The 14,087-nt window shown below is 43.8% G+C and overlaps 1 protein-coding gene across 1 annotated transcript in view; it reads left to right on the forward strand.

Annotated features, from left to right (window-relative positions):
• Positions 1-14,087, forward strand: part of Adcy2 (adenylate cyclase 2) — a 401,885-nt gene that overhangs the window by 349,172 nt on the left and 38,626 nt on the right. Inside the window, exon 18 of the mRNA XM_021179908.3 lies at positions 3,243-3,412. Within this exon, the coding sequence (XP_021035567.1) occupies positions 3,243-3,412 (170 nt within the window). The remainder of the gene's footprint in view (positions 1-3,242; positions 3,413-14,087) is intronic.

Genomic DNA, 14,087 nt, shown 5'->3' on the forward strand with positions numbered 1-14,087 from the left:
ATGCAAAACCACATGAATTCCTAACACTGAAAGATTAAATTTGTGAGTTAATTTTAAAGAGTGAACAGTTTACCCACAAAGTATTTACATAATAAGAGAAAAATCTAAAAGTGGGAAAAATTGTAATTCATTTCATTATAACCACACAATAGAATTAAACTCAGCCTTTAAATGAGATATTAAAAAACAAAAATTCAGTGAGGTTGGCGAGATGGCTCAGTGGTTAAGAGCACTGACTGCTTTTTCAGAGATCCTGAGTTCAATTCCCAGCAACCACATGGTGGCTCAAAACCATCTGTAATGGGATCCAATGCCCTCTTCTGCTGTGTTGGAAGAGAGCAACAGTGTACTCATATACATAAAATAAATAAATAAATCTTTAAAAATAATCTAGTTTATAAAACATTCAGTAACATACATTCATAGTAAATTACTAAAAAGAATTATTTAAGGCTATCTCAAGAAATATAAATACAACTTCTTAAAATAATACCTTTAATAAACTATGTAGGAAGCATGGAAAGACACATAGCTAATTATTAGTATTAGATGACTCTGGGTACTGGGAACTATTACACACTCTCATTTTTATGTGTGTTGTTTTGTATACTTCTAATTTATTTTTCTTCAGATTTTTTTATTAGGTATTTTCTTCATTTACATTTCCAGTGCTATCCCAAAAGTCCTCCATACCCTCCCACCCCACTCCCCTACCCACCCACTCCCACTTCTAAGGCATATAAAGTTTGCACGACCAATGGGCCTCTCTTTCCACTGATGGTCAACTAGGCCATCTTCTGATACATATGCAGCTAGAGACACAAGCTCCAGGGGGTACTGGTTAGTTCATATTGTTGTTCCACCTATAGGGTTGCAGATCCCTTTAGCTCCTTGGGTACTTTCTCTAGCTTCTCCATTGGGGGCCCTGTGATCCATCCAATAGCTGACTGTGAACATCCACTTCTGTGTTTGCTAGGCTCCGGCATAGCCTCACAAGAGACAGCTATATCTGGGTCCTTTCAGCAAAATCTTGCTAGTGTATGCAATGGTGTCAGCGTTTGGAGGCTGATTATGGGATGGATCCCCGGATATGACACTCTCTAGATGGTCCGTCCTTTTGTCTCAGCTCCAAACTTTGTACTTCTAATTTTAATATCACATGCTTCTGAACGTTCATAAAACAACAATAAAACCCTTTTAAAAATTACCACTTATGAAGGCTGCCAGTCTTTACAAATAATGATAAAAATTTAATACCCCTATAACAAAAACATAAATTTTATGTAGCTTTGGGCCAGGCACTGCTTTGAACTGTCTGTGTTGTCGTATATAGTCTCCATGGAAATTCTCTATGTGCAGTATATAATCTCCACAGAGATTCTCTGTGTGTTGTTTATAATCTCCCTGAGAGTTTTCTGTGCTGTTACATATAACCTCCACATGAGTTTCCTGCGTTGTTATAGTTAGTCTCCCTGTGAGTTCTCTGAGGTGGTTGGCATTATATCCTTTGATGACAGAAGATGTAGGACTTCCTTCCTTGTTGAAATGAGCTGCTGTAAGAGTTAGATAGGCCAGAAACCCCAGGTATGCAGCCCACTATATTCAGCTCTTAGTGCAGCCCCCCAGCTCTGAAGAGCAGCCTGGGGTGGGGGGAGCTGCTGTGTTACCTGAGCAAGGAACCACCAGGCTGCAGTCACCACCTCATGGACTCTTGCTGTAAAGACCTGATTCTCATTTTGCTTTGTTCATTTGATTTCTAATCTAGTGTGCTTTCATACTTTGGTGAAAAAAATACAAAGGTGGATTACCAAAACTAAAAAGAATCAATTAAAAACAAGCATGCTTGCAAGCCTGTATTCTGTTAGTTTAAAATGAGACAAATTAGTTCTATCGGATTGCTATCACCATTCTGTTCGGGTCTCCTGGGACTCACAACTGAATTGTTAGCCCACCAAGGGGCTAGCCTAGGCAAGGAAGTGCCAAAGTGTATTGTATCCATAAGTCCTCAGATGGTCCCTAAGGCTTACTTGACCACCTACCTAAGATGCAATCAGGGCTGATTTCAAGAAACGCCCTGTAAGGAGAGGATGGCTTTGCTACTTAAATGTTCACGATTCTCTTATGTCTTTTCTCCACATTGGCCTAAATAAGCCCATCATGGCCCTCTGTCCCTTTCTGTTTTCTGTGGTGGTCAGAGCAATGGAGAACCAACAGTGAGTAATCACTGATGAATACTTACAACACCCCTGGTCTCACAAGGTGCTGCCATCATAGGTGAAGAGTGACTGCCTGGCACCCATGCAAGGAAACTGTCACTTCTGCTAGAGCCACCCAGTTGTATCATTGGGTTGGAATTTATGTCTCCTTTGAAAACAGGAATGTGAGGTTCAAGTTCTCTGCAGCAAAACATTTGCCCTGTGCCTACACAATGCCTCCACACAATTGAGCACCCCCGTTACAAAGCAGAACCTTGTTCTGTGGCCACTATGACTTTTTTCCTTGTGTGAGAACAGGACTCATGAGTTAATATCAGTAACCTTCCATGTAGCCTCATGGTGATGGTCTGGCTGTGGTAGGAGTTCACAAGTGGTGCATCACTGCGATGAAATCACAACCGGATGCCTTAGGAACCAGTCCAGTTCACTGAGCTGAGATGCTCGCTCTTTCTGCCATACTCTTTCCACCATGGGAATGCTGGATTAGAAACCTAGCTCCAGGTTCTTAGAATCTCCATGATGCAGCAACAGAAAACACACAGAAAAGTTGACTTCTCCCTTTGGCAAGTCTGTCTTGGCTGTAGGGTTTGGATTCTGGGCTCTCCGCATCTGTTCTTTGTAGACATTTGTAAGACTAGTATCATGACCCTTACTGTACAGTGAAGATGCTGACAGCACTAGCCAAAAGTCAATGCATTGATAGTGATTGATGAAGGTATGGCTGAATCCAGGGCTCTCCAGTGCCTGCTACATATGATAGACAGACAGAAGATGGTCAGGCAAGTGGGCAGACCTACCGTTTCCAGTGGACTGAGATGCAGTATGCCAGTGTCCTGAACTCCACATTTCTCATGAAGCAAACACACTCAGGTACAAAGTTTCAGATCAGAGGGTGGAGATGTGCACCTGCCTCCTCAGCCAGCTTTCATGTTGACCATATTTGTTGGATGGTTTCTCCAGATGTAACTGGTTAGGGTTTCCTAGCAATCCTAAGGCTTGTCTTACCATCCTATTTTCCTGTCCTAGTACTTCATATACAGCTGCATTCTGGGATTGATCTCCTGCTCCGTTTTCCTGAGGGTGAACTACGAGTTGAAAATGTTAATCATGATGGTGGCACTCGTGGGCTACAACATCATTCTGCTCCACACCCATGCCCATGTCCTGGATGCATACAGCCAGGTCCTGTTTCAGAGGTGAGTGGACCCCCACACACACTGTGTCTGGATATCATTACCTCTTTTATGGCAGTTTTGAACCTATGGTCAGTGAAAATCATCAAAGTCTCTGCTGTTGGTAATCGAGGTGAGAGTCTCTTTGAAACAATGGCTCAAGAAGGTGAGATGAGTTTTCATTGTTGACATAGACTATATCTTGAGAAATGTATGTAGAGAGTATGGCATACTTTAGGGGGAAGATTTGTGTAATATGAAACTTCCTTCCTTGTCTGCCCATCCTGTCCCCCTTCCTCCCTCTCTATTCTCTCTCTCTGTCTAGGCTGGACTTGAGCTCCTGAGCTAAAATGATGCTCACACTTTAGACATTCCAGTGGCTAGCACAGCAGAACTGATGGGTAGCATCATGCCCAGCTGAGCAGCACTCTGGAGGGCCCTGCCTTGGCCCTATTAACATTGTGCCCTGAGCCATTCTCCGCTGCAGGGGTTGTAATATAGATGGATGGATGGATGGATGGATGGATGGATGGATGGATGGATGGATGGATGGGTATAGGTATAGAGATAAAGATAGAGATATGGTGGGGTGTCTAGAGACATTTAGTGTCTCCATATCTCTGCACACCAGTCACAGTCATTCCATAGCAGCTCACAGTAACCAATCATGTACCCATAAATCACCAGATCTCCCAAAGAGAGAGAGAGATCTGAAGGCAAAATGCCATCCGGCTCAGAAGAAAAAGTACCAAAAAAAAAAAAAGTAGTTATTTTCACAAGATGTGGTGTAAAGATTCTTTGTAGAATTCCCCTAAATACCACCGTGTATGGGGGGAAAAGTCAAACCTAGAAATGTTTTTAGATCTGTGAAAAAATCTGACTCCCAAGACAAACACAATCCTGTTGACTTTCCCAGCCTCAGGACCAAATGCAGAAAAATATCCTATCAGAAGGGTCTTATCACTGTTATCACACACAAGCATCTACTGGTTGATGAAGTCATGTTTGGGGAAATTCTTCTGTTATCAAATTGCTTCCAGAACCTTCGAAACTTGAAAGAGAGTATTTTAATGATCATATCCATTTCACATTTCAATAGCAAGTCATTTCCATCAAGCACTAGCTTGTATACATACCAGGGATTATCGATGAATCCTTTGCCTTTTTCTCAATATCATTTCCCTATTTTTTCAGGACTGGAAGGTCTAAACCATGTCTTGACTGTTCCCTGCAAGTTCTCTACCACTGAGCTATATTTTCTTTCTTTCTATCCTGTCCATTTTTTAATATTGAGAGTCCTCAAATACATGCATAGAAATGTTGGCCCAGAAAGATGGTTCTGTTGATAATGTGCAGCCACTTCTTCACGTGAACAATGTGACCACCTCACCAGACATTTCATATCAATACAAATGCTTTCAGAAGTGTGACGACAGCCATCCTCATCACCTAATTTAATTCCTACCCTTCTCCATGCTGTGAAACCTGATAATCTGTAATCAAGCTGAGGGCATAAAGCTGCAGAAATGCATAACTGTATTAACAGAATGTTATTATTCCTTAGCCAAGATGAGAATGAAACCAGAAGTTAATTTTCCTATAAATTCTTAAAATCCCTAGCAAATCATGCTTTATTATATCTCTACCATATCCAGTGAGCCTGCATCACTTTCCTAAATAAATGCAGCATTGCTGATTTTTGCATACAGCTGAAAATTATTAAATTTTCCTCGATTAAATTTAAAGTGCTGAGATACATTATACATTTGAAGCAAAGGGGGAAATCAGATTATAAAGCTTTTGATGGGGACATTATTGTTCCGAGGGATGGAAATAAGCCAGTGAAGAGGCACAATCTCCAAGAGGCCCCAGCAGTGACACAGTGGTTGCTAGGTACTTGTGCTAAGTCTTTGATCTGTTCAAGACTTCCTTTGGAATTCACCCTTAGGTGAATTCCAAAAAATTCCTGAAAAAATAGGGAAATGATATTGAGAAAAAGGCAAAGAATTCATCGATAATCCCTGGTATGTATACAAGCCAGTGCTTGATGGGAACAACTTGCTATTGAAATGTGAAATGGATATGATCATTAAAATACTCTCTTCCTAGGAATTTCACCCCTACAGGGATGACTGGGGGATGCCAGCATCCTCTTCAGGGGCTTTGTCCACTGCCCAGCTCGGAACCTCCCTCAGAAGGAGCTGGCCCTTCTTCTTCTTTGGCAGATACCTGTAGGATAGGGGGTACCTACTTCACCCCCCCAGATACATTGCTCTGCTGAAGGAGAAGTGTTAGAAACATAGAACAGAAGATCAAACTGCCACCAGCTTTAAAATGTCCTCTAACACCAGCCTGAGGGAACCCCAAATGAAAAGCCCTAAAAGTGGCCCAGTGTCATCCCAACACCTCTAACTCACCCTAACATTCATGCTTCTCAGTATCCTGAGCATCCAAAGCTTTGTCTGGATGGTAAAGACCTCCCTACACTTTGCCTAGTTTATAGACACTGGTAGGATAGGATAGGATAGGATAGGATAGGATAGGATAGGATAGGATAGGATAGGATATGACAGGATAGTTATTGGTGCTGATGTGAGAGGGGGACATGTTTGCAAGTATGTTGACCAGTCCTGCTGTCTGGAGAGCGAGCATCTTCACATCCCAGCACACGAATGCCCTTCCAGGAGGGAACTGGCTCAGAAATGAGCAGCCGAGGCAGGCCTTCCCCTGGAGCCAGTGTGCTGCTGCAGTCCACCTGTCTGTATCCCTTTCTAATCCTGTCTTAGGCATTGTATACTCATCCCATCCTCCGTCCAGATTTGCTTGCACACACTTGCTTGATACCACAGCTTGACTATGAGGTTCCAGCATCCTTCCCCTCCAGCAAGGCTTCTGAGCTTGCTCTTCACTGTTCTTGAGTGTTTTCATGGGCCTCACTCCCGTTTCAGCCTTCACTCTGAAGGTATGCCAAAATACACAGTAACTCCTGACGTGTTTCCATCCTGGAAATAAAGGCTGATATTTCCATTCTTAATAAATTGGGTATAGACTTTGACTTATTGTTTTCTCTCTTTCTATCTCTCTCTATCTCTCTCTGTCTCTGTCTCTGTCTCTCTCTCTCTCTCTTTCACACACACACACACAGAAGGGGGAGGGAGAGAGGGAGGGAAATCTGGTGGGCTTAAAGTCTCTCAATCAAGCAAAACAGACCCAGGAGCCCTGCTGTACCTACCACAGTGCCTGGCATGTTCTTCATACTGAATAAATGGAATACAATCAGGATGTGTTTCAAACAATATGAAGCCTGCAAACACTGGTAATAATGAAGACTCCCCCTCAGCTACCTCCTGCCTCTGCAGCTCCTCAAGGTCAGGTCACTCAAAAGAGAGTATGGAGAAAGGTCATCTCTATTTAAAGACAATGCCAACAAATAAATGCAGTTTGCATGGTGTGTGGCTAACCAGCATGGCTCATCTTGGCTTGATGAGTAGCCTTGTCTAAGCCAAATTTGACATAGGTCATGATAAGTACAATACAAAGCCAAGGTCTGTACAAGACAGCCCAAATCGATGGAGTCTTTCCCCTCTTCTTCTGAGTTCTCTTTTTCCAAGGAAGCTCCCAAAGAAAGCAGAAGTCTGCAGGAGAGAAGATTCAGATCATTGAATAATTCATAAAAGGACATCAAAGGTGTCATTACCAATTCATGAATGTGGCAAGATCTTTCAGAAGGAAAGTCAGACTGCATGGGGTGAGAGCGCTGTTAACAATCCACTGTGGTGGATCACTGTCATCAGGGCACTGGCAACACGTGCTTCTTCTGTATCACCTCACAGCGAAGGATGTGTCTGGAAGGTGCAGGAGGAGTTGTTCCCATATCTCTGAGTTTATTCAACAGCCCTACATGCTGTCTGTGAGGATGTGGCCATACCAGTTCCTAAACAGGAACCTGGAAACTTTCTCCTCCCGTTCTTAGCCAATGCTGCTGTGCCACTAAGTGTTCATTCTTCAAGATGATGTTAAGGGAAGTGGCAGCTGAGGGAAGTGCTTTTTTGGCTCTCTACTTCCCATGCTGCAGGCTGACTGCAGAATCTACACAGTACCATCAGGTTTTTTATGAGCATCTTCTCTTGAAGATCGAGAAGCCTCAAGATGCAAGAGTTATCGTTTCATGTGATGTGCGCCAGGCATTAGGTAACCCCTCTGGAAGACCAGATGTGTCTCTTTATTTTTGAAGTGGCATGAAGGATGAGGAGTTCCAAGAGAGGAGCCATGAGGGAGTTCTGTAGACTTGGGCACTGTAGCGAACAGAGTGAAGTAAAATAAACGCATTGCGGGTGGCACAGCACATGAATGCATAATTAGCAGACACATCCAGAGCTTAGCATCTTCCACAAGTTTGAACTGTGATCTCTAGTAAGTTCACTTTCCCAATTTCAGCATCAGCTCCTTCTCCTAGATACTGGTGTAGGGGCTCAAAGCAGCAAGCATCACTAAGAGGCAAGAGTCCAGACCCACCAGGTGGAATGTCTCTGTTTCCCTCATCTTCTCCACATCTCTTGAGAACCTCAGTGTCTACAAGTTGTCAAACTGTGATGTGTTTTGTTCACCTTGTGATCAGGGAATGCTAAACTAGTTGGCCATTGAGAGAAAAAATTGAAGACTTCAGTTCAGAAGAGCAAGGAGATCCACACATCTGCCCCCTCTGTAGATCGTGATGGGTGTTCAAAACACCTACAATCTATTAAAGGTCGTCTTTCTTTTCATTAGAATATATTCTAATTATCCATTCTCTCATAATATGTCCAAGTAAATTTTGCAATTGTTTTACATTACTTTGGGATTTGGTATCTCAACCTCCCCAGTCTTGCCTATTTCTCTGTCTTCTTCCAAAGGTAAGGAGCATATACACTGCGCTGTCTCATGCCCTCCATCAGCAGTGTAGTGAGGAAAGCCTAGCTGTCCTACACCTTCCTTCTGTAGGATGAAGCCATCTTCTTATACCTGAAGCAGACCACATCTTGGTTTGGACTGACCTGGGAAAACATTCTATTTTTTTAAGCTTGTTTTGTTTGCGTGAAGGAGAGGGAACCAGGCCTGTTCCGACAGATTCTACAGAATAGAATTTTGAGGGTCTACTCTTCAGATTGGATGCCGAGTCTGTGCAGAGCCCCTGGCATCAGTTCCTACTGCATGCTTCTGCATTCCATTCAGCATCCAGTCTCTACACAGAGAACCCAGAACTGCACTAATCGGAGTGCATCATTATCTCCAGAACTGTGCACTGCCGGTGCCTCTCCAGCCAAGTTTTTTTTCTTTTCTGACCTGTATCCACCTTCATGGCACTCTCCAAACATGTATTATTACCTTGGTCCAGTTATCAGTGGTATGATATTTTGTCACTCTGAAAAGTTATCAAGTCTTGAGAGCCACCTGTCCCCTGGATAACGTAAGGACTGTCACTTGGCACCACTTGTAGGGAATGCTGCAGCCCTATCTGAACTGTTGTCACTAAGCCTCCTACCAGCCATTGGCTTGCCTAAAGTCACTGAGGACTCAAGATGAGGAGTAGCATCCTAAGAGAGCAGTCATGGTCACACATAGCCAGTACACCACCTTCCTGAGACAGCCGGCCAGCAGTGTGAAGGACCACCATGTCCATCATCCAGTTCCTCATCCCTCACATCCAGATGATCTGATGCTGCTCTGACAGGACATGGGCTGTCTCTTTTTTCATTTGAGTCCAGCATGTTTTCTGGGCTGCTTTTTTACATTTGGTTCTGGGCAGTGTTGACTTCTGACCCCCATCATTTGTTCTATGTCCTGAGCTGAGCACAGGGCAGTGAGCAGATTCACCCTCATGACATCAATGTGAAAAGCTTTTATTTCTGCCTAATTTGGCATTAAAGCTTCAGAAGCCTTTTGTTACCAAAGCCAGATAGATATGTCCTAATACAATGGAATATAAAGAGAAAGCCAATAGACTAGATGCCAACTGATAAGTCAGCTGGCAGCCCTGAATGCTATGTGGGTAGGTGATGGGCAGAGGCATTATCTTTTTGCTGCTCCTGCTTTGTGTGTGTGTGTGTGTTGCTGGACAGAAATGTAGGACCTTGCAGTTGCTAAACTCTCTACCACTAAACCACACCCCTGGTCCACTGGCCTCTTTATGAGCCATGGGCTCCTGATGAGGACCCTAGGGAGAAGACCTCTGAGTTATCCCAGACACCAGCAGCCTGAGAATACATTATCTCAGCTTGTGTGTAGTTCATGGCACAGCAGAAATTGGGTTCCTTATAGATATTTTTTAAATAGATTATGTCATCTAAGAAAACTATTTTAAAATAACTTGTTATTTATTTATTCTTATGTTTCTGCGTAGTTCACTTGCAAATATGCATGTTTTGTATATGTGTCTAGTACCTGTGGATAGCAGAAGAGGGTGTCAGAAAGACCTACGTGAGCCACTGTGTGGGTGCCATGAACTGAACCTAAGGTCCTCTGCAAGAGCAGTACCTGCTCTTGACTGCTGAGCCATCTCTCTACCCACCCACCCCCAGATATGAAGCTTTTAGAAGTAATGATGTTGAGTAGTTTCTTAATGAGACCTTTCTCTGCCTGCTGTGCCTGAGCCAGGCTCCTGATCTCCCTAACACTCAAAGGTCACAAAGGCCAACCTGAGATAATGGCTCTGAAGTTGCACCTCAGATGAAAGAAAATCAAAGACAAAGACTCTTCTGTAGTGGAAGCAACCTTTATTAAATAGAATTACAGAAAAATGAGAAATTGGGAAGACTTGAGGAATCAAGGAGAAGTGAGAAGAACTTCCCAGTGTCGAGTTTTCCAAGAAAGGAAAAGCCAGTGAACTCCTTGGTCTGTGCATTTGATACCCACCCAGATAAGGGTGGCTAAAACCCTTGTCTATCCACCTCTCATTTGTACTTTCTAAACGGATTCCTTGACTGCTGATTATCTGCCAGTCACGTGGCCAGTGCCATTGCCCTCCAAACTTAGTGCTACCAGATGTCCCAGCTCCCTCTGTTCTCATACATACATGACTAACTTGTTGCTGTACCATGTCAGAGGGGTAACACCAACACATAGCAGCCACAATCTTTCCCGGTTGCCTCAGATCCTTGTCTATACAGGGGGGTGCGGGGGGGGGGGGGCTCATAGGCAGGAGATTCTGGCTAGAACCAGCTTTACAATTTAGTCTGTTACAATTAGCCGCATTAGACGCTAGGAAATAATATAAAGATGGGATGTCTTACATAGCCATCACAGATTTCAGGTGGGAGTGGATAGTCAGCTGTTTTCACACACCCACAGCCATATCCCTCCTATCAGCTTCCAACCTCTGTCATGTTAACCCTTAATCTTCCCTGTATGCCCAACCTCTGTTTTCAGTACAACATCTAAGTGCAGCTTCAGTCTTCAGCAAGGGCAGCATCTCCTACATCTGTGAGATAATGTGTGTGCCCATATACACAGATGACATTTTCTCCACAGAGTAACGAGAATGTCCTGTCTACCTCATCAGAACCATGTCCCTTCAAGTAGAGACTGGTTCACTAAGGGACTCCTCCATCCCTCTCACCCCACTTATCAGGGCTTTTTGTTCATTTGGATTCCTGAGTGCTGAGGGTCAGAATGAGTGCTAATTAGCAGCTTCAGGCAGACGGTTATATAGCTGCATATTAGTGTATGACTTCAGGAATGTGTGGGCCCAAGTCCCCAGAGTCTACTTATGGGTAGAAAGAAAGCGCACATCACCATTAGAAATTAGAAATTTCTATTAGAAATCACTGTTAGAAATGTTTCCAGTTACACTGGCTGCATCTTCTGGCTTCACAATTCAGTAATGTTGCTACCTGACACCCTACCACCAAACTAGAAGAGATCAAAAAGGCATTATCTTCATGACGTGTGTGTGAGAGAGAGGGGACAGAGGCAGGGAGACAGAGACAAAGAGACAGAGAGAGACAGAGAGAGAGGTGGAGCAGAGAGAAACAAACAAGTTGAAAGAGTTTGAACTATCATTTTACATAAAATTAGTTCAAACCCATTCAATGATTCAAATTATGATACCGCCCCCACAAAGATACACTGAAAATTTAATTTCAAGGACCTCATAATGTGAGCTTATGAGAAAATAGGACAGCCAAAGATAAAATTAAATTAAAATGAGATCAAACAAGAGGAAGGTGGCCTCTAGCCCAGGATGACTGACTCCTCTAAGATCACATGTGAAAAGACAGACACACAAGTGCTTGAGGTCACCCAGTGATGATGAAGTCAGACCCCAGAGTGACAACATACATCTTCAAGTCAGAGAGCATGGATGGTGGCCAGCAAACTGCCGGAAGCTGGAAAGAGACGAGGAAGAGCCTCGGTTTCAGAGGAGTACAGCTCGGTCAGCTTGGCTTCATGGTCAAAGCCTCTGAAACTCAGCAAGAATGCATTTCTGTGGTTTGGAGCCACTCCGTGACGGCGCCCGAGCTGCAGCTGTAGCAGGAAACCAGCGGAGTGAGCCACACAGAGGACCGTTCTGTTGGGAGTATATCCGGGACTTTATTTTCTCTACGCCCTTCCTGCCCACCCCATCCACACACTCTTGAAGAACGGAGTAACCCAAGAATAGATCTCTATGTGATTTCAGATTTCAGCAGTCTCGTGAGGAGAGCCAACAGTAGCTGCTGGCAGTCCTTTTTGCTTACTCAATAAAAGATGTTTGGGTGAGAACATTTTGAGAAAATTCAGTAATTCCTGGATAGATGGGGAATTTTACAGCATAAAAGGGCTTCCACTTACTGGTGGACAGTGTTCTCCAGGGTCTCCGGGTACTGCTTTTTGTAAGGTTTATTGGGGTCTGTAGTTTGTCATTCTCCAAAGATCAACAAGGAGAGCCTTCATTTGGCTGTTTTCCAGATATCCCACTCCCAGTTCACTGCTGCTGTTAGTCATTTGGAAGATATGAAAGTCAGGTGGGACCACGGTGCCAACCCCTTCCTCTGTGACCTCATTCATGAAGCATTAGTGGGAAGCATTCCCAGAATGGCATCCCGGCTGGCTTGACTAAGTGTGCTTTCTATGTGTTCAATGGAAACCCAACCAGGTTCTGAATCCATAAGAGGACCCTGCCTCTGACTCCTTGTCTCCATGTATTTGAGGCTGCTGGTCTCTTACCTAGTCATCAAAAGGGGATTGACTTTGTTTTGGGTCACTGAAAAACTACACAAAATTCTGATCTGTATGCTTAGCTTTTTATTCTTAGTTTGATTGATGCTCACAAAGAGGGATTGCCATTTCTGTCTCTGTCCCCTGGCTTTAAAAACAACTAGGTAACAGGAGCATGCAGAAGTTCAACCTGCACCTTCCAGGAATGGTAGCTGTGCTCTGCTGCTCTCTCTAATCACCCATCACAGTGTCTTTATGGTTAACATGGAGAAAGGAAATGAGTTTAAAGTTCTCTAATGTCACCGTTGTTAATAGGTTTCCACACCCGTTTAAACTGTGCCATTAGACACATTTGCCTGAACTCCATGTCATAAAAATCAGTGCTGGTGAAATAGGAAAGCAGCCTTACACCCTTCTAGTAATTCTTGGAGAAATAGAGACCTCCTCATGGTAGCTGAGCTCAGCTTCTTAACAGGGTCAGTAGGTGTGATCCAGAGGGAAGAGCACAAATGCACACCTACAGGTGTGATCCAGGGGAAAGAGCACAAATGCACACCTACAGGTGTGATCCAGGAGGAAGAACACAAAATCACACCTGCCCTTCTGCAGGGTTCTGAGGCTCCAGAGCTGAGCCCACTGGGATCTACCCTTCCTTACCTTTCACACTTTCCTTTCTGTGAAATTTACTGATCTCCATTTTTTTCCAATTTTCTAGCCATTTTGTTCCACTGTCACCATACACTTAATTCTGAAATCACTAGGGCCATTTGGGGAGAGCGTGCAGAGGGTCAGTGTATGTGCTGGGTGTATAAATATCTGACATCACCCTGCACTTAATACTGAAATCACCATTTGCCATGAGAGTGCTGTGGGCCGGCCTATGTGCCAGGTGTGTAAAATCTGATGTATCCAGAACGGCCCAGAAGTTTGACACGTGCATCCCCTTCACAGATGAGGGCAGTGACATTGGAAAGGACTTCACCCAACTCCTTCAGCTCACAGTACAAGTCCAGGCACCCTTACTTCAGAGCCCACTGAGCTACATCAACTCTTAGTATTTTGCTTGCCCTTGAACCTTCAGAGGGGAAAATGGAAACTCACAAAGCAGGATAAACAATGAAGAAAGTGACTGCCTACCACCATGTTGGTCATGTGACAGTGTCTGAGGAAATTATTCAGTATTTTTCAGAACTTCTTTATGCTCTAATGTGGGATGGTTGCTTGTCAGAAAATGTAGAACACTGCCAAGGATGGCAGTAGAGGCCTCTTGCACTAATGCAGATGTGCTGAGTCGCTGCCATGCCTGCTGTAGTAAGAAGGGAAGGTCCAGCCCAGCTCAGCAACAGGATGACAGTGTTCACCTGAATCTGAGGGCAGATTAGCAGTGAATGGGATTCCGGCCTCTGGGATACAGGATTGTATAATGTATTAAGAATGTGCATCAGCTAGAGTGTTATATGAATCTGCACCTGCCACAAGTGGAAGACTCTTGTAGAAACTAACTTTCTTATTTCAGTTTTACACT

Source organism: Mus caroli, unplaced genomic scaffold (genome assembly GCF_978045245.1).
Source record: "Mus caroli unplaced genomic scaffold, Mus_caroli_1 scaffold_15, whole genome shotgun sequence".
Lineage (NCBI taxonomy): Eukaryota > Metazoa > Chordata > Mammalia > Rodentia > Muridae > Mus > Mus caroli.